Source organism: Dreissena polymorpha, chromosome 15 (genome assembly GCF_020536995.1).
Source record: "Dreissena polymorpha isolate Duluth1 chromosome 15, UMN_Dpol_1.0, whole genome shotgun sequence".
Taxonomy (NCBI): domain Eukaryota; kingdom Metazoa; phylum Mollusca; class Bivalvia; order Myida; family Dreissenidae; genus Dreissena; species Dreissena polymorpha.
The window spans coordinates 61016533-61039522 of NC_068369.1; the positions used below are offsets into that span (position 1 = coordinate 61016533).

The 22990-nt window shown below is 33.8% G+C and overlaps 1 protein-coding gene across 7 annotated transcripts in view; it reads right to left on the bottom strand.

Moving 5' to 3' along the window:
• Nucleotides 1-22990, bottom strand: part of LOC127859326 (CLIP-associating protein 1-like) — a 117197-nt gene that overhangs the window by 73122 nt on the left and 21085 nt on the right. For all 7 annotated transcript variants that reach the window (XM_052396659.1, XM_052396658.1, XM_052396660.1 and 4 more), the window contains exons 7-9: nt 22861-22936; nt 20530-20627; nt 16836-16906 (exon numbers count right to left, since the gene is read on the bottom strand). In XM_052396659.1, coding sequence (XP_052252619.1) covers nt 16836-16906; nt 20530-20627; nt 22861-22936 — 245 coding nt within the window. The remainder of the gene's footprint in view (nt 1-16835; nt 16907-20529; nt 20628-22860; nt 22937-22990) is intronic.

Consider the following 22990-nt stretch of genomic DNA (forward strand, 5'->3'; position numbering starts at 1 on the left):
ATTAAGGCAATGCAACTGTGAAAGTTTGAGGGTGACCAACCCAGTTGAAAAGTGCCATCCACTGTTAAAGAGCATCCAAAGTGAGCAAATTAGGTCAAATTGAACAATAATTATGACAAATTAATACTAAAGTACATGTAACATGCTAACAGACACAGCTAAAATAAAGATTAATTATGTTCACATTCAGTGTACTTATAATCATAGATTTTATCTCAATATATTATATTTATGTTATATTTGGATTCTGTTGAAAAAAGAGTGTAAGTTTGTAATGATGTGATAGGGCGTGTTTTAGCATATAAGTTCAATGTTCATTTTTCTGGATTACATCAGAACCATAATAATTGCAGAACAACCCACACTTGATTTAGTCCTTTGCCAATAGACAACATGAGACATACCCTGTTATAAAATATATACCGCTATGATGATCATAACACGAAAAGTTAACAATATGAGTAATGTAAAGTGATATAATCAGCGATAATACAAATGAAAGATACAAACATAATATTTAAGTACAAGTTAATACTACAAGAAGAACATTTATCATAATTCATTGTATGCTTACTGTCTTCAGTACAAAGATCAATTAAATTTACAGTTACCACACATTATTCACTACACTAGCTTAGTACCTTTAATGCCAGTGGAGGCAACAAAAGACTTGTATTTCTTGATGATCTTGTCTTTAATGCTGGCCATGATGAATGGATGGACAAGCAACACCAACAGTATTTTAGCACAGCCATGTAGCTGGACTGCCTCAAATCAACTTGAACCAACAAACATCCCTGCACTATTTCACAGCACAAAATTGACAAATAATCCAATCCGAAATTCCATAAAAATTATACAAAAAGATACATAGCTACTCCATAGTTAATTAACTCACTGCTTCAAAAAACATCACAGGTTTATGAGTGAGTTGTTTTCACATGACTCACTGGAACATTTTGCCACTTTGTTGTAGGAGCTGCATCAGTACACTGCCAGACTGCCAAAGCACACCAGGTTCTTTGTTCTCTCATGGCAGGACAGACATCAGTAATAGTTGAAAACCCACAGTCTAATTGATTAGCTAATTGGAGCTGCACTAAATGATGATGTAAGCCTTATGCCAAATCAAAGCAAAATAATTTATCCTAAGAAACCAAACATATTAAGAACCAAAATCACAACAAACTGCCAGGTTCCACGCAATCTATACACTTAGCTTTTTTCTGCGGAGTACACATGAAAACAGCTACTCCATCATTGACTGCAACTCATGATAAGCCTATCTGGCTGTCTCATGGCCTACAGTCACCTGGTGGCTGATATTGGAAACACATGGAAACGAAAACATGCAGAACTAAATCATTTGCTATTCGGGCCAATAATGCATGCTGTTATTTCATAATTACACAATAAGTAACTCCACTTTTCATTTACAATAATTCCCCTGAACATTCCACAAGTTGCAGTAAATCTCAGCATTGCAGTGTTGATTCTGAACAAGCAATTATATAAGCGTTACCAGACCAAATGCTTATGCTAACAAGCAACTGCCGGTAAGTCCCATTTCAATGTCAATCAAACTTTGAAAACTGAAAAGAAAGAAATTGTTTTCCATGGTTAACCAGTACATTTCTTGCCAATGACAAGGAATGTTGATTTGCCTTGTTTAATCTTAAATATGGAGATATTTCTAACAGTGCAAGTGTCACACCTGCTGATTATTTGATCCCTATGCATGAAAACTATTGTATTAGAATGCAGAGCATTTATTCACACTGTATCTTCAAACCATCTTTTCTCTAAACATTTTCCATTTCAATCAATCAACCTATCCTTTTGGCCTGACAACCAAATACATCAAACCCAAACCATAATTAATTTAGCAGCAGTCAAAGGGGCTTGCGAGGCTCTACACAACTATTGAGCATGACAAATATTAAGACTCAGCAATTTTAGATAAAATGCAGTATATTTTCTCAAAATAAAAATCTTTGCACATAAATGACTCCCAACTGCAGTAAATCTGGAGCAAGAACTTTATTTCCATGCTCCTGTATCCATCTTTGCCAGTACACAGGTAATGTGCACTGATCATGGAGTGTTTCTGACAACCACAGCTGACTCAGGGCTGCCCCACTCAGTTTTGATTTCCATTTAGCAGAACACAACAGATGGTGCCCTATGGGAGCAGGGATACGGACTTAACTAGCAGATAGCTCTCACCTGACGGGGCTTATCAGCAAATCAGGAGGCCAGGTACAGTACAAGATTGCACACTCAACAGATGTGATGTATGGGTTTTGCAAAATGTGTCCTTTTAGATTATATATATATATAGTTAAATGCTGAAGCAATGTAAGACTTTTTATGAAGATGTAAATTTCAGCAAAAAGCTATCACTGTGCACTGCAGCCAGGTTTCAATGCATCTTTGCATAACTGAAGGAAAATACTCATTAATAACTTTAATAGTGACATAAAATATATAACAATCATATTGAAATTTAGCAAGTAAAGAAAACAGTTTGTTATTAAATGGGCTTATGTACAGTATAAAGCAAACATTATAAAAAGAATACTAAATTAAATGTCAATTGCATGTCAAAGTGATTACAGATAAGTTTTACCCTTAATTAAAATATTCTTATCTATAAGCAAACATATCAAAGAAATGTTCAAAATTTGCTGTTCACATTCAAGATAAAGATTAAGAGAAGATAAACCTTACATTGCCTACATAACACACTATATTGAACATTAAAACACAAGATACTCTGAAGTGAAGCAATAAGCTCAAGGAAAATATTTAGCACCCTGGAAATCCAGGCATTCTTTGATCTAAGAACTTACATGAAGTGGAAACCTAATTAACATGAAGTTGCAATTGAAGACTACAAGAAGACTGCATAAAGTTAACTCATTCCTCAACTATAGATGAAAATAATACAACCAGAAGCACACGATGACCCTCAAGCACTCCATAGAGTTCATGAACACATTGAATTGCTGAAGTCTTGTCCAGGTTCTCTATTTTTTTTACCACACTTGAAGTTGACCCAGATTTCAACATGGCCATAATATGTCAAAATAAACATTCTGACTAAGTTTCATCAAGTGTTGTAAATTTGTGCTCATAGACTGTTACAAGTTGTAGTTTTTGCGATTTAACCTTGTGTTTAGGTGCATCTGACCAACATTCCAACTTGGCTCAGAAATTGTCCAGTAGCCAATTGTATAAATATGGATAACCAAAGTCTTATGCCTTGATTTAATCTTATCAAACACATAACCAAAACGTGCACCTGTTTGGGTATCCTTTTAATGTCCCCCACCACTATAGTGGGGGACATATTGTTTTTGCCCTGTCTGTTGGTTTGTTAGTTGGTTTGCGTCAAACTTTAACATTTGCCATAACTTTTGCAATAATTATTAAAGATAGCAACTTGATATTTGGCATGCATGTGTATCTCATGGAGCTGCACATTTTGAGTGGTGAAAGGTCAAGGCCATCCTTCAAGGTCAAAGGTAAAATATTGGGTCAAAATTTCTCATTTAATATACACTTTTGCAATATTGAAGATAGCAACTTTATATTTGGCATGCATATGTATCTCATGGAGCTGCACATTCTGAGAGGTGAAAGGTCAAGGTTATCCTTCAAGGTCAAATATATGAGGGGACATAGTGTTTCACAAACACATCTTGTTTTTTATACAATTGCTTACCAAAAAATATATCCTAAAATTGAAGATAACCAAACTTTATCGCCTACATAAGAGATATCCCGATTAATACAATTGGCTACAGATTAACATTCTGACAAAGTTTCATAAAAAATGTTGTTTACCTATAAACCATGTTTATAAACGCAAGTGACACAAATTAAGGCTAAGAATTTTCATGACAAAACACTATGACAAAGTTTCATAAAGAGCAAGTCATTAATGTTGCCTTTAGAGAGTTTACAAGGTTTTTCTAAGATTTGAACTTGTGACCTAGTTTTTGAATCATTTATTAATACAGCTTAGGTATTTCCAAATTGGACATTCTGTCCAAGTTTTATCAAGACAGTTTCATAAAAGAGGCCTCTAGAGTGGCATTTTTTTTTCATTTCCGGTTTCTAACAAAACAGAAAATGTCAAGATAAGTACTCTGCGATTTGCTTTAAAGCATGGTTTCAAAAGTTATATCAACAGAGTCATAAAATTCGTATATAGAATAGTAACAAGCTTTTTCTAAGATTAAATCTTACTCGTGATTCAACCCAAGCCTAGACTTTTTCAACCCTGTCCAAGTTTAATCAAGAGATGAACAAGACTATTGCCAAGCGATATAAGTCCCCTACCGGTGAAACTCCAATATTTTCAGCAATATTTCTAGTCTATTTGTTGCCATAGCAACCAGAAATCTTGACATAAGAACAAAATGAAATGATGTGCATAATCTCCATATTGCCATCTATCCATGTTTCAAGTTTCATGAAAAAATGTGAGGAACTTTAAAAGTTATCGCAGGATCCAGAAAAGTGTGACAGACAGAGTGCAAACCGGTCGGGAACAAAAATGTGTCTTCTAGAGTGTAATAACAATCTTAAAGTTGACAATCCACATCGCATGACAGACACAGAAAAAATGGTGATCACAATATGTCACCTTGAGGACTTCGGCTCAGGTGAGCTAAATATTAAGAGCCATATGATCACAAGACCTATCTTCTTAATGTAAAAATCATGGGAACTAAGCTCATGAGCCATATGTGAAGCTTGTTTATAAATGGTAATCAATCCATAAACTAAAGCCTGGCAGGCATTTTAATGTAAAGGGGTGCTAGCTTGGAATGAAAACAAGCTCTTGTTATAAACTGATATTATACTTCATGAGGAAAATGTTCACAGTTTTAAGTAGGTCTGGAATGTAAAATGTATATGAATGAATCATGTGCATGAATGAATTAATCATGTGCGTGGATGAACCTCTAAAGGCTATTATAGCTGTGCTATATTTGTAGCCTGACAGATAAGTTAAAAGCTGTAACTTCAACAAGCCGTTCTGATAAATAAAATATTTTTAAACTGAATTGAGTACATTAGGTATTTTGAATTTTTCTCCAGCTTTATTTACAGTGGTTTCCACGTATAGCGCGCAGTGTTTTACCTCCAAAATTCAAATTAAAAAGCTGGTGCGCGCTATACATTGATACAACGCTTACCTGGCTGCTAAATTGGTAAAAAATATGTTTTGTAATCGTAAATAATAAAAATGGCCGCCATGTTTTTTTTCAGAAAACTACCACCCTATAATCGTACAGACGGAGGGGCCATTGTCGAAACAACAAGAAGTCGCTACTGGTAGATATGAATGAGGTAGAAGAAGTTTTGGTCAAAAATTAATTTATTTGAATAAACTTGCGGACATTTCTTTGTTTGTGTTTTTACACTTCTTTTTTGATGAATTCCGATGGGGATTGTTGTCGACATTCGGAGAGCAGGCAAGGGTAGGTGTGAACGAGGTCCTTTTTGCGGGTAACGGTAGGTGTGAAAGGGGGTCATTTTGCACTTTGTAATTGGCAGATGTTATTGAGTGATATGTGCCACGACTTGTTAAGATGCTTGATTGACACTTGAGAACGTGAAGATATGCAATTGCATTTTGTGTGTATAAATATTGAACATTCAACAGTGGTGTACCTCAACAACTGTATCCCTGTCTCCCATGCGACATTCAAATTTGCCGGTAATGCCCATGCTTTCCCAGAGGAAAAATCACACGATGTACACATACTCTTATTTTCTCACGTTTTTCACGAAATGCACGTGGACTGTTAATCTTTTGCTATAAAATTACAAAATTGTCAGAAAAGTTTAGTGCTATGCAACCCATGCTCCTAATCATAATGACGCTTCCTATTTTGAATGCTAAATTAAGCTTTCCAATGCCCCGGATTATTGGATTGTGCAATAGTAAAATGGCAGCCATTTTTTGGTCCGATTTGGTAGTTTTATTGTCTTTAAATATTTTTTTCTCCATTTTTGCATTTAAAAAACAGCCTGCGCGCTATACACGGGAGCGCGCTATACGTGGAAACCTACGGTAATGAAAACTAATAAATACAAAGTCAATTATTGACCATTCACATATGAATTATAGGGAAAATGAAAATAATATTATCAATATTTTCTTCATTTACTGATGTTACCAAATAGGGTTACATGAATAAAATTCCTTAACACAACACAACAAAAGGTAAACTTTATTAAAGCTGGTGTTGTAACCAATACACCTACAACAAACATTTGTAGTGAGAAGAGCAGAGTCAATAATTATAAATGAGCATCAGCAAAAAGCCATTATCTTCAAGTGTTTAAACCTTTTAGACAGAATCCTGTAGAAGAATCTCTAGAGGTAACATGTAGAAAGCACATGTACATTATTGAAATGATGCCATCCCAAATTGCTGCCATATGTTGTGAACTTTAAGAGAAGATTAAGACCTATTTCAAAATCTGCTTACATGCTTATTTTTTGTCTTCCTTACCATGCATAGAAGGCCATTCACCCACTTTTTCTAACATTGATTGCTTTGCTTTTTTTCATAGGGAAAAGTAAATAGAGATTTACTTACCTAAATATGAAACGAATCCAAATTAAGAAAATTCATTCACAATTTTGACAACTTACACAAATTAATGACTAAACTAAATGATTCAAGTCATGGTGTAAAGGTAAATAAATAAGACATGCTCTATCAATAAAGAATTGAAAAACTACTCAGCCATATTACGGTCTTTTGAACTGGCCATTTAATCATATTTGGCAAGAGTTCAAATCAAAAACAGCAATTCTAACAGGGTAGGTATTGTACAATTCACGAAGGCCTATGACACATAGCATTGCGAGGTTAGAACAGTATGCGTGATTTAGACCTAATCTTTCAAAATAAATAATGATTGGTTTGTGGGATCAAATAACTAGGTGGGACAATTTGCAATCCTTACATTAATGTTTAAGGGAAAAGCAGAAGTGCAGATTTGCTTTAAAGAGTTGCTTTAAAAGAAATTCTGAACCTACATGAATTCCCTTCACTAACCCATCAAACTTATCAACAAAGAAATGTAAATGCCTTCTAAATTGCAAATAGGAAAATGTATAATCAAGATATGAAAATTCAATTCAATTACACAGAATGACAACTTTGTATTCACATTTCAGATATATGGGGCAATTTGTAATTCTAGACAACCTTTGTATGTTGCTAATGTAAAACGTAAGTTCGGCTTCGTTTAAAACATGACAAATTTCAGCTGCACAACAAAGTCTGCAAATCGTAATTTTTTTAAAAACTTTTTTTAATGTTTTTGTTGATATCTTATATGAAATGTGGAACAAATGTCAATACTTTTTTTAAATTAAAATGCAAGATTCATGCAACATAATTACTAAAGGAAGACATTTAGTTCATGGACAGTTCATGAAAATTCATTCTGGACTCTTTTTGACTCTGATACTAAAATGTACCATTTCTGTCTGTCACCTGACAATGTGTAAGAAGCAGCTTTAAGAATTACTGGAATTGTTAACTGCTGTTGCAAAGCTTTCAGCTTTAGTGAGTAAATATACATCAAAGAAAACAGTGTTTAGGACCAATTACTCTGCATTATGTGGGAAGTTAATATTTAAAACTTGATGAATTGTCTCCCTTTATTTTCTTTTTGCCCAAAGTTTGAATGCACTTTATATGGATCAGGAATTTTAACTTTGTACTATGTATAGATAGATATCTGCCAACAATACAAGCCATTTTATGACAACACATATGATGTTGCACCAACATAAAATACCAGGAGGTATGTCAATTAAACTTTGCTAAATGTAACTCCATAAAACACATGCTTAGGGCAAAAGCATAACACACAATTTAAACAATGTCACAATACCCATGTCCTTCCCACCCTCCCACTGTCACATGTATAATGATATGGTACAGCATTATGGTCATTAAGTCTCAGCCCTTGATTGATCATTGAACTAAAACATAAATGAAACTGATGTCTTTCTTGCAGACATGTTGTGGTCATTTTCACTTTTAAAGATGGTAACCCCCTGCCTCTGATGGATAGGGTAGGGGATGCAGGTATAATTTATTAAATTACTACCTGAAGTTGTGGACAATGCTCAACCAACAGAAATGAATCAAGTTAATTCATATTAAATGCAGTCGTTCATGCATATGACAGCAAACTTTGGTTGTACTTGCCAAGGGGCCCTTTTCTTTAACATCACAAGGAAACAACACACTTGACGTCACATAATCAAGACAGTAATGGAAATAATTACACTGTGCCATATCCATTACATGTTGCACTGGTCAAGAGACATTTCACTGAATCAATGAAGCAAACTAATAGAGCTTATGATATGAGACAGGATAACAATGCAGACATTTGTATTTATTTAAGTAAGTTATGTCACTACACTTAATACACTATCCATAGCTGATGACCATCAGTTAATAATGTCTACCTGTCATCAATGATGGTTGTTCTCATTATTATGTACAGTAATAGGTAATCAATATTTTTTTAAACCAATACCAAAAAGTTTTTTTCTAAAAGCAGGTCATAAATAAATCAATTTAATTACAAATGATAACAAAATATTTACAAAACAGTAATAATTGGAAGAGTTTTAAATATTAATAGTAATAACAAGATAAAAATATAATTCAACAAAAAGTGCCTGCAGTGAGGATCAAACACGAGGCCTCTTGAAGCAAGAGCTAACCTGCTACCACTTCACAACGCAGGCTTTGGAATCTGTAACATTTTTTAAACCCTATATAAGTAAACATTAACAAACATTTATTTTGCTTGTTTGGAAATAATGCACCAATGTTTTTAAACCTATGACCTTTTTATGGACAAATATCATTATGCCAAACTGGGAAAAGACAGATTTTTAAATTCAGTCTCGATGACTTAACTGTTCTGATGTTCAAATGCAGTAATATTCTAAATATCTTTAGTAGACAGACCTGCACAAAAGATAAATCATATTTAAAGGTATTATGAAAGTGGCAAAAAAAAATAATATTAATATTTTAAAAGGTTAAATTATGAAGCAAATCAAATCAAAGAATTCATCTGACAAAAAATTCATACTGTACAAAATAATATGGATTTATTATCATACCAGATTAAACAACCAGTTTTCGTGTAACATGTTATTAGATACAGAAATAACCTGAAATTAAAAGCTTCAAGATAAGATGAATGTATATCAAGTAAAGAGTACTTTATTTATTACAAAGTGACTATCAAGTTTCAAATAACATACAGACAATACATTAGGTAAGAAATCTGTCAGTCTGTATGTCTATCTAGTTTATAACTTTTCACACATATACTTCTTGCTTTCTTTTTAATGATATAAACGTCAAGGCAGTCGTGTGGTGTTATTCATTTGAACAAATGCATCATTAAGACACATCACTTCAGGGCTACATGTGCAAGTGAAAGATGATTTTTCTCAAGTAATAACTTTACCATGCAAGTGGAAACACTGAAAGACTGAACATGACCTTGCATATTGTTTTGTTTTAAAGACAGCTTTTAAAAACCATTTAGTGTGAAGATTGAGTCCATCATACACAGCATATCCCTTTCCCCCATAAGAAGAAAAGTGAAAATGGCTTTTGCAACCAGCATAAAACCAGAACAGCCTTCGAGTAACTCGCAGTCAGTTCAGGTTTTATGCTGTTTGCTGCTGATCAGTATCAAGGGTTGGAAATGAAGCCTTTAAAACTTGGATCTAGTGAGAAAGGTCTTTAATTAAATCTAACTTTTTAAGGGACTACACATGCATAAAAATACGTATCTAAGTGGTAAAGGGATATATATATATCATATACTACATCCAAATTAAATTATCACCAGACAACATCAATAGAGCATGAAGTATTCTTTCCAATGACGCACAAACCACTATAATTAAATTGCAAATTAGATTGTCTTAACAATCACAAAAACAAATTAAGCAATTACTTGCTAGTTCACCATACATGTTCCTGATGGGATTTTCACTATGCAGTTGACCACAAGTCTGACCAATAAATCATGATTAAAACATGATGGTTAACATTCATCAGTAATGTTTAAGATCTGTTTCCTTTTATGAAAGTCATTCTAAGCAAAAATCCAGATAAGGTGCAAGTATAAATATACATAATAAACAAACGTAAGGACATACAAAGGATAATTGGAGGATAATGGAAGCACATAGGACAAAAAGAAAAATATTAAAATTGTCAGCACAAGTACCTACCAACGTCAAAGGCAACATGTAGTTGACTAGATTGCCTATGTGACCCGCTGGATGGGGCATAAACTTGAGCATAGAGATCCTTATAATCATCAAATGGTGAGCAATAGTTCATCAAAGGCGAGGACCACAGGTCCTGGTCAAGTTGAGTCTGTATCTCATTGGAGAGAAACACATCGTCGTCATCACTGTCCATATTTGGTCAATTCCGAGCTATGCAGGCACACATGTCAAGCAGTTACATGTTACACAATAACGGTGCATCAACGGCAATTACAGCTGAACTTGTCTCCCATTTCTAGATCGTCTGAGTTGCACACAACACACAACTGACCAATGAAAAACGCAAAACAACAGAAAAGTCCTTAAAAAACTCACATTTTTATTGGAAGTTCGAATGTTCACTAGATAATAACAGCACACTGATGTTATTTATCCCTTGAAAAAAGAACTCACGCATAAGAGTTCATGGCAAAATAGCGGAATCAAAAGTCATTTAATATGTTGGTATTTGCCACACACAAACAATGTAAAGAGTTAAAAAATGATATCTTAATAAAAATACTGTTTATTTTTTGTTTATTGTTTAAACTTCTTTTTCAATTTAATCCTTTATAGTGCCTATCCTAAATAATTGTATCATATCGAAGCCTCAGTTAATAGTTTTATCTGAAAAATGTGTTACCTTAAATAGAATAGATAATCCATTTCATCAAATAAAATCTATAAAGGTAATGTTTTAATCTAAAATTTCAAATTGAAACCTCAACTTCACTTGAACAGCTGTCAAATGAAAAATGTGTTACCTTAAATAGAATAGATAATCCATTTCATCAAATAAAATCTATAAAGGTAATGTTTTTAACTTAAATTTCAAATTGAAACCTCAACTTCACTTGAACAGCTTTCAAAGAAAAAAATACAAAGAAACACAAAAGGGAAATCCTATTAGGCTTAAATATCCACTAACGCCAAAAAGTCTCTACATAAGCAGTTTAACTACTATTATCCTTAACGCATAAATCAACAAATAATAGCACCCCTGACTTTAGGCATTTTGAAGGTTTACATAACAATACATAATTAATATTCTTTGATCACTTGTTCTTTATTTTTCTCGCCCAATACCACCATTAGTAAAATTGCCAATAATTTCCAATCACCTTTAGCACCTGTAATAACCTATATGTATGACATACAAAAACTAAGTTTATAACTAATGGCTTACGAGATCCCATTCATTAATGGGTGATTGGTTTCCTTCAGTATCATATAAAGAATGAAGTTTATTTATCTGTGAAATAAATCCACCGTGAATATTCACAAAGAATAATGTCAACTGCGTTCTTCTACACCCTTCAAGTCCTGACCCAAATTTTGATTAAAATCCAATTTTGTCATCCTTCCATTTTGGCATCCAATCAATATAGGACCATCGATAAATCTACACCAAACAAACTTTGCCAAGTCCAAATTTCAAAACTCCAAACGTTAAGATTCATTGTCCAATAATTGCTTAATTCATTTCTAGTTCAACAATTCAACATTGTTGTTAAACAGCTTAAATAAAAATTTCAATAGGTTCATTTAACAAATATCTAGTAATGACAACTGTTCTATGTCTGTGAAGCACTCTCCAAAAGTGTTGATCAAATACATTGCATGTTTATAAAAGATTTCAAAATCCTTTCTTCAAAGAAAACATACAGCATTTCCAAGTCTATTCAAGGCTTAACTGCTATTGCTACCACTAATTTCCATTTAAATACTGTAAAATGAAACTATCTGCAAGACACAAGAGGCAGTTTTGCATACACTCTCTAGTCACAGTCCATTTATGTTGATAAACTCTGAATACAGTGTGTGTTTATTTCTATAATGTAAACATAAGTATAGATTGATCTCTTTTCAAAATATACTTTGACCTCATTGAGTTTTTGATATTTCATACTAAATACACACAGAAGTAGTCAAGCAACTAAAAATAGGCAACTGTAGTACAGAAAAATAGTTGTCTTAACATACATTTTATACTTTGTCATATAATAATCAGTGAAACAAATACTCAATAAAAAACTTTCTGGATCACAATGCAGACAATTTCTTTATATCACAATTACCCACTTTGATATGATACACTCTATATTTCCTTGTTATTAATGTGTTATCTGAATATGTTGTTCAAACAGATAGAAGAAAAATATTATAAAGGTTAAATAATTATGATCACTTGTGAAAGAATGATTAATAATTTTGTCAACTGCTTGCTTAAAGTCATTGTAATAAAATCATCATTAATTATACCTTGAATTATATGCTTATTTTTCAGCCAATATGCCTTAATAGATGCGCAATAAGTATTTCTCTGTCAGCATTCTGTATGCTACATAAAAGAAGTGGTATCAAACACTTGTAAACTACTACAATAACATTCCCTAGATCAGTGCAAACAATCTTTGGGTGATATTATTTACAACCCAGTAATATTTACAACACACATGAGAAAGGTTTAAAAGTAAACATAAGATTTTCAGCAAAGTATTGTTCATTATTATTTGCAGACCTGTTTAATAACATAAAAAATCTAATACTTTGAAAACCTCCTTAAAGTAGCATAAGAGATGCAGAAGCCGTAACATTTACAATTACAAATGCATATCTTAATAATAACACAGGATAGAATTTCCTCTTTTAGAACTTACAAAGTCATGCAAAAAGTGTCAACAAGCTTGAGTTGTCAAAACTATATATACTCGCATAAAGAAAACTTATCAATATGAAAATGTGACAAGCTGTGAGCAGTTATGTAAATGAGCTAAAAGGCATTGATAAGTTTCATTCTACCAGTTGGCACACTATATGAAATCATACACGCAACAAGTCAGCCAACCAATGGAGTAGCCATTCAGTAGCTAAAAGAGTGTAACACTTAATAATGTGTTCATCAATGAAATAACAAATTTAAGCCCCATTTGCAATGTAGTCACCACACAAATGACATAGTTGGCCAGGAGCATGGTAACCCAGTATCAGGTTTATCAATTACTGGTGTTACCCATTATACGGCTATGTATGCTCTTATTAACATTCAAAACAAACAATGTTTTGCTTTCACTTTTTGCAGTTTTAACATTTTGATTAACAAGACTTTCTATCTCCAGCTCAAAAAATATACTGATTCAAGTTAAAATACACCATTGTTAAAAAATACAAGTTAAAAATACACCATTGTCCTTGTAAAAACATCATTTGAAATCTCTAAAAGCATTTTGCCTACCACAATAAATACTTTTAAATTTATGTCTCATGTCAATATATAGCGATTCAAAATAAGTTAACATGAAAATCTGACACAAAAACATTAATTCAACAGCCTTTCTTTCCATGGGAAAATGCTTTTAGAGATTTAAAATGTTTTGAATAGGACAAAAACACAGTCTCCAAGGGTTAAAACAAGAGACAAGAAATGCAGCAAACATGACATCTTATGAAAATGAATTGCTATGAAAAAAGAAATATATATTACATGTTGAAATAAGATCTTATAAGCTTTACTGGCAATAAACCAAACATACTAAATCTGGACTAAATTTAAAATAAACATTCAAACCCTTATCAGATATTAGAGGCCTCAATTAAGTAAATAAAGCCATCAATTGGTCCATTTATTTTCCAATGTTGCAAACAAGGGTATCACATTTTTACTAGCTGAGATCAGGTTAAACATCATTTCGGAAATAAATACCTACGAGAAATGCTATATAATGGTAAGAAAAAACACATGTAAAAAGCGCTAAAATTGAACTTAATTTAATTACATCTGTATATTTAACTTATGGTGTTCTGAAAAAGATGCCAGTTCAAACTGTTTAACAGTAAAAGTTGATAGCTATGTATTAAGTAGGCAAATCAGTTGACAAACAATAAGAAAAATATGGAAACAAATCAATTTATGCAAAATGTCATCATTTACAAGCCTAAAAAAATATTTTGTTTGTCAAACAAGAGCCATCAATAATATCTGCAGAATGTTTTCTAATTTGTAAACATGGTGCAACACAATTAATCAGGTTAAGGCCCTTCAATTTAAACTGAATGCAAGTAATTACAGTCTAACGACTATAATCATGTCATTTGCTTTTACATGCACTTGCAAAAGAGCTTTCTATTTTCTGTTCATTTCATTGACAATAATATATTTGTTCAACAGTGCTTTGGACTCAATTTTTGTAAGACTTTGTACGCCAATAATCTGTTTTTAGATCAGACACTGTCTACACAAATGGAAGCACACTATGTACATGATTGTCCTTTAAGTCAGGGGTAACAACTCTTGCTAGTTTTGGAGGTTTAAAATCTCAACATATCAAAAGAATAAGTTAGCAACAAAAAGTCGAGCTTGGTACTAAATGAAAAGAAGGGGAGACATCTGATATGGGCCATGCTATGCAAAATGGGTTTTAATGGGTGCAATACACAATCTTGTCAGGAGCAACCATGATTGCTTCAAAGTCATGCATGGTTTGGTGGCCATGAAGCTGCAAGCACCTGATCTGACTGAGCAATTACCATATATGGTATAAGACCCATGTTTGCAGAACATGGCTCATATGACAGTAATGTTACAAACGTTTTAATGATGATAATTACTCCTTTAATATTTGTAAAGGTGTGACAATTTTTACTGAATAATGCCTCATATTGACGAGGTGTGAACCCAAGTACTGGAACCAGGGTGTATTTAGGAGACGTTGGAGGGGAGGTAAATACTGTCAACGGGATGACAAACCTCTTATAACACACATAGAAATAAACACTTGTTGAACAAGATATATCTTTAAAAATCTTTTTTTAAATTCACATAGTTGCTATTACGGATACAAATTTAATAGTGTTAATGGGGACAATTCTGTAATGTTTGTTATTTTATATAGGGATCCCTGTGAATGATGCCGGCAATGAGTAAGTTTTGCTAAATCTTTGTACTTTTATAGTGTCCTTTACTGATCTTAAATGAACAACACTTTATCAGAGGAACATACGTTTTTGTTTTTTTTCATTTACTAGGAAAGTTATTCTTTCTTATCTATTCAGAAAATTGAATTGCTTTCTGATTTACATCCACGGTTGTTTGATTCAATTCCCATTTGTTTTCCACTGACTTGTCACCCAAATTTTGGGAAAGACAGCCATTCTTTCAATAATTTTCTTTTTCAGCAGAACAAATTACCAACACATTTGATATTGATTGGAGAATAGGGAAAAACAGCCAATGACATTGTTCGTTGAAAAATGTGCACATGCAAGTGTATTTAACGACAGTGTAATATACGGAGAGGTTCCAACATCAGAAATTCTCGGCCTCTTATGAAATATTCAGAAGAATCCATCGTACCCCAACACACACACCTTACCCCTTTTTTCACATAACTGCACAAATCTTAGAATGATCTCTAGGTCAATCAGATCCAAGAAAAAATCACAATTATAAATAAAGAATTATAAACAGATGAAGCAAGAGCTGTTTTTATAAAAATCCTCTAACTTGAAATCAATGTTGAGAAAACATATTAATTTTGTTTGAGTAGGAGATAAAAAATGTTTTGACTCTAGGACAAGAAAAGAATGTGGTTTATAGACTGATTAACTGACAGCGAAACAATAACTCCCTCAGTCACAAAAGTAGACAAAATATAAAGCATACAATTACAAAACTAATGGTTTACTGTAAAACCATTATTATTCGTCAGGAATTAATTTTTGTCTATTTCGTCAGTGGACCGATTGACAAATATAAGATCCTAACAAATAATTATTTCCAATATTTAAACAAAATTACGACTAAATTAGCGTATGCATGAGGCATTTAAATCCAACTTAATCCACGCAAACATACTTTGTCTGTTTTGTTATCAAAATAAATCCTTTTTGACAGAAAGGGGTGTACATTATACAGTGTACTAAACTGACACGTGACATTGCCGTAAAACGAGAATGCAGTAAATCTGTAAATGGGATACAATAATAAGGGTCTATTACTATCACCTGATAACAAGACTAGTTTATAGGCATGTGAAAAAACAAGAGCACTGCATAACGGGTTCTAATGCTTGACTGCGGGTGCAGTTTTGAATAAATGAAAGCTTGTCAGATTTTTTTGATTTTTTTTTACCTTTGACCTAGTGACCCAAAAATGGGTGTGGCGTATAGAAATCATCAAGGTGCATCTACATATGAAGTTTCAAAGTTACAGGTGGAAGCACTTTGATTTAAGAGAAAAATGTCATGGTTTTAGCATGACGCGGATGGCGAACCGCAAACGCTGTACGACGAGCTGGCTATGAACAAAACCTCGGGTTTTCTCCGAAAAAAGCCGAGCTAATAAATAATTCAAAATCAGAAATTGGCGAATTTAAGTTCTGACTGAATAGTCATTTTTTTTAGTGAAATTGTGTGCTGACGAAAAAATAAATGGTTTTACAGAGTGAATCCAGTGTAAACCCTGTTGATATCTCACCTAAGTCTGCAGTGGCCAGCATGTTGCCTGACATTTTTACCTCGTCAAACTTGGCAAACACCTGGGTCAATCTGCAAGTGTAGTCAGGACATTATGTATTAACACATATGAATGTAATGGCTGAGTAGGCAGCTACAAATTATTTGTATGCATGACATAATCATAAGAATAACAAGAGGGCCTGAAAGGCCCAAATTCGCTCACCTGAGATAACAAGATATTATTGAGACAAATCTTCTGACCAAGTTTCACGAAGATCAGAAAATGAATGTGGCCCTTAGAGTGTTAACAAGGTTTTACTATAGCCATATAAGGAAAAATGCCCCGCCCCCTGGCAGCCATGTTTTTCAACCAACCGGCATCATTTTTGAACTCATTTAAGATATTATTGGGATGAATCTTCTGACCAAATTTCATGAAGATCGGACAGTAAATGTGGCCTCTAGAGTGTTAACAAGATTTTACTATAGCCATATAAGGAAAAATGCCCCGCCCCTTGGAAGCTATGTTTTTCAAGCAAACATAATTATTTTCGAACTCATCCAAGGTATAATTGAGACCAATCTTCTGACCAAATTTCATGAAGATTGGACAATAAATGTGGCCTCTAGAGTGTTAACAAGGTTTTACTAAAGCCATATATAGCCATATAAGGAAAAATGCCCCACACCTGGTGGCCATGTTTTAAAAGCAACAAAAACCATTTTCGAACTCATTCAAGATATCATTGTGACAAATCTTTAGACCAAGTTTCATGATGATCAGAAAATAAATGTGACCTCTAGAGTGTTAACAAGGTCATACATTTCAATATAATTTAAAATAAAAGTTAAGAAGAAAAACATGTGTAGAAGAATGCGAGATAAGCCAGATATTTCAGTCTAAAATTGAAAATGTCTGTAAAGTCGAATTTGGCAGAATGTATATCATGCATGTACAATGTGAATCTAAATTTAGTTTAATGGTTGTTTTTAAATTCCTGCAGCGATGTCTATTCATACGACACACAAACACTAATATCCTAATAAAAAGACGAATTCTTCGGTTATTGTAGGAAAATATTTACAAAATATCTTCGTCACCATCGGCTCAGGCGCTAATTAGTCTTTGCTGCATTTTATGAAATTCGTCTTCAATGTCTTGTCTATTTTGTGTTATTGTAACATGTATTTATCAATATATTACAATTTAACACATATAAAAATCGTATAGTCTCGCTTTAATCGTTTGACAAAAGAATGCAATATTGTACAGAATCATCCAACAATAAAAAGCATTTTCAAAAGTTTGCTATCTTCCAGAATGTGAAACTATAATTAATAATTAATTTCACTTAATCTTCTTCTGCTTAAAAAAATATTTTAAAAAGGGAGACACTGTGTCAATTTAACATAATTTTTCAAAAGCCATTTTGCAGTAACTTCCCTTGACATGCTAAACTAGAGTGTATACAAGCTGCTTTACTATATAAATATAAGGAAAATGACCCCCCCCACCCCAGCGGCCATGCTTTTTTACTGATCCAAACCATGTTCGAACTCAACCATCATATCCAGAAAACACATGTTCTGACCAAATTTCATGAACATTTGACCAAAAATGTGAATTCCAGAGGGTTAACCTATTTTCACTGACGGCCATGTTTTATCACCGATCTGAACCATTTTCGAACTTGTGGGAGATATCAATGAAACCAGTGTTTTGACCAAGTTTCATGATCATTGGGAAAAAATTGTGACTTCTAGAGTGGTCACAAGGTTTCTCTATAGCCATATAAGGAATACTGCCCCGTCCCCTGGCCATGTTTTTCAACGAACCAGAACCATTTTTGAACTCAGCCAACTTATCATTTAGACAAAGTTACATGAAGATTGGGCATCAAATGTGACTTCTACAGTGTTCACAAGGTTTGTATTTTTTTTTTGACCTAGTGACCTAGTTTTTGACCCAGCATGACACAGTTTCGAACTCAGTCAAGGTATTAATGGGACAAATGTTCTGACTAAGTTTCATGAAGATCAGACAATAAATGTGGCCTCTCCAGTGTTCACAAGGCAAAATGTTGACGACGCACGACAGACGACGGACAAAAGGCGATCACGTTGTGCTCAGGTGAGCTAAAAATGTGACAGAAACAATTTGAGAAATTGTTTGATAATAAAATATTCTTTTGTGAACGTTTTTCTCTCCAAATATGCAAGGCTATTTATTTTAAATTGACAAGGAGCTTTTATACTCACAGCAAAACTATTTTCTCTTTATTTTTAAACTTCTGTTTTCAACAGTACGCAAGTAACTGACAACTATAAACTTGAATAAGAAGTGGGGAGAATGGCTTAAGAAAGGATTTTATTTGGTTTTACCCTCTATTGATATACCAACTGAACTTGCCAGCTTACAATGAAGCATTATATGAGATTTGTTCTGGAAAAACTTGGCTTTAAACATGTGCAATAAGTGTCATCCCAGATTTGCATGCGCAGTTCACACAGGCTCATCAGGGACAACCTTTGATGAAATTATTTGTTGAAAGGTCTTTGCCATACGGAAATCAGGGGCAACCTTTGATGAAATTATTTGTTGAAAGGTCTTTGCCATACGGAAATCAGGGGCAACCTTTGATGAAATTATTTGTTGAAAGGTCTTTGCCATACGGATATCAGGGGCAACCTTTGATGAAATTATTTGTTGAAAGGTCTTTGCCATACGGAAATCAGGGGCAACCTTTGATGAAATTATTTGTTGAAAGGTCTTTGCCATACGGAAATCAGGGGCAACCTTTGATGAAATTATTTGTTGAAAGGTCTTTGCCATACGGAAATCAGGGGCAACCTTTGATGAAATTATTTGTTGAAAGGTCTTTGCCATACGGAAATCAGGGGCAACCTTTGATGAAATTATTTGTTGAAAGGTCTTTGCCATACGGAAATCAGGGGCAACCTTTGATGAAATTATTTGTTAAAAGTTCTTTGCGCTACGAAAATTCAGGAAAGTGTTGTTTCTGATTTTCCTGTGAAGACTGCACAGGCTCATATGGCAAGACACTTAACGCACATGCATTAAGCCCAGTTTTTTCCAGAACACAGCTCATATGACCAATAACAATAACTTTATTATTGCAGTGTAGAACATCAATAGCATTAATACCATAACAATATTTATGTTGATATCATGATTTTTTAAGTTGCCACAATAACTGCAATAACTGACAAGAAATATTATCTTATATATATACATTTTTAGACTGCTGCATAGACAGAGTCCTCAGTCAACAAGTATGGTTTTCGAGATGGCTATTGCAACAATTAGCTCCCCAAATTTAATGCTTTTAATTTCATTCACCAGAGAAGAGAACTCAAAATGAGGCAAATCAAAACCACGAAACAGGCTTGTTATTAATGGAATGGTCTACTTTGAATAACTATTCCTACTATAATGTTTGGTTTATTAATTTATTCATCATCAAATAATGTGTATAAGTTGTATTGGCATTTTATTTGCATTCCGTGAGGTTGTTTGTTAAACTTATAAATTAAACAAACAATGTCAAACACTTACCACTAATAAATAAACTGACTTTAGAAAAATTTTCATCCAGAAACATCTTGTTGAAACCTAACCATTGATTTAAGTTCAGCGTTCAACAATTTCATTTGTACATGCAAGTCTACCAAAAAATGTAGTAAAGCATCACCTTTGTTGGGATATTCCTTTCTTGCTAAGATCTGTGCGCACTTTCTCCCCAACATGTCGGTATATTTCAGCCAATGTGTTCACAGCCTCTTCACGAACCTGTATTGCAATATAATCACGACTTTATACCTTTCCAACAAATAATGAGAACATTTCATACATGAAACTAGATATGTGTCACAGACAATGATGCCCAAACAACACATGTTTGGACAGAGACAAAGATATTGTATATCCTACTAAGGAAAACATATATATTCCATAATAGAACAAGACAAGTGTCCAATTGCAATTTGGCACTGCTGACCCCACAATCTACTTTATTGTTAAAGGTACCCTTGTGTCACAAACAAGCTGTTTATGGCTAAATCTAACCTTTGACCACTAAGTGTTAAGTTTGAGAGGAATTATAAATGCAAAATGCAGTCTCCTCAAGGTTTTCAAATTGGATATATCATTTTTAAATTACATCATGTATGAAAAAGTTAGAAATGATTTATGGCCAAATTCGACCCTTAACTTCTTAGTGTGAACTTGACCTCTGAGGTTAGTCTAGAAATGTCATCTTTTCTTGGTGGTTTTTAGTGCTATCTTATTTTTAACAAGAGTGTTTACAAGGTTTTATTATAGCCATATATAGCCATATAAGGAACATGCCCCCTGGCGGCCATGTTTTTCAACCAACTGGAACCATTTTCGAACTTGTCCAAGATATCATTGGGACAAATCTTCTGTCCAAATTTCATGATGATCAGACAATAAATGTGATCTCTAGAGTGTTAACAAGGTTTTACTTAGCCATAAAAGGAAAAATGCCCCGCCCACTGGGGGCAATGTTTTTCAACCAACCGGAATCATTTTCGAACTTCTCCAAGATATCATTGGGATCAATCTTCTGACTAAGTTTCATGAAGATTGGACAATAAATGTGGCCTCTATAGTGTGAACAACGCAAATGTTGACGACGCACAAAGCACAACGGACAAAAAGCGATCACAAAAGCTCACCATGAGCTCAGGTGAGCTAAAAAGCAAGAAAAATGACAAAGTTACAATCCACATAAGTTGCCTTGGGGCCTCTGAACTTTATGATCAACCTTTACCTCTATGGAAGGGAGACAAATTGTACACTTTTATGGCAAGTTTTTACCTTTAAAATAAGACAAGTTCAATGTCAAAACAAACCAGGGTTTTTTTTTTAGAAAAAGGGGAAGACGCTGGACGCTGGGTAAAAGGGGAAAATCGAGCGCGAAAGAGACATATTTGGGGAAAAAATAAAAACTGTTCATTTCAATGTCTATAACTCACCTACAGACTTCAGGTGGGTTTTTTTTAGAAAAAGAGGCATGTCTCTGACCTTTTTGTTCTTAAACATTTGAACAAGTATGATATTAAAGTCAAAGTCCTAAATAAAGTTGCAGGTGTAGATCTAATAATGGGAAATGTTTTCAACCGGGGAACGATGTCAATATTATGATTTCAATTTCATGATGAATGGGTTGACGATCTTGATCTGCTACAGTATTGGAAGGGAAAGGTGCGGCAGCTGCCGATTGTTTACTTTCACTTTCACAATAATCCAACAGTATTAATCGATGTTGATTACATGTACCCCCGAATCCTGCTGGGTTTCAACGGGTTTTGATGATTCATTCTTAAAAAATGCGTCAACGCAATTAATATTTTCCGAGTCCGAACGTTTTATTTTGTTCGTGTATGAACGCCAATTGTGAGACTTTTTTCTGTTTTAACGTTTATATCTTGGCTTTTACATAACCCGGATGAAAATTCGACTGGTTTCCGGTAATTAATTGACGAAACACCCTTCTTGCGCAAGACCGGAATCCAGTAAAATAGTCACATGATTAATACGATTAGTTGCCCTGTTTCCATGACGAAATTTAAGAGCTATATATAGAATCACTGGGATTCCCAAATTTGAGTGTTCGTCGGGAGAGAGAGAGAGAGCGAGATCGTTGTACATGGTACAAATTGGATAAGTGTCGACTTCCCAAAAGAAAAAAAAACAACATTTCTTTGAGGGTAAAATATTATATTTTGGTGAAAAATAATATTTTTGGAGGGGAAATGGTCTTTTTAGGGGAAAAATTCTGGTAGGGGAAGACGCCGAATATCGGCGTCACTTTCTTAGTAAAAAAAACACCCTGCAAACACCGTTAAAGGTATAAAAACCGGTCCATTTTCAGACTTTGTCCCCAGTACATTCTACTGGTAAGAAAAGCCAATCACTCAATCAATGACATGAGGGCAGAGTAAAGATAGAACCCTACAGTCTTTGATCGCATCAGAACTACAGACAGAACATGTCCCACCTGCGGAGTGGGGTCCTCTAACAGCTTGCAGATGGAGGGGACTATTTTGGACAGCGTCAGGCACCTAGCTCCATATCTGGAAACAAAACATATGCAGTAAAAAAACTCTGTGAGTGTGTTTGTCATTGCT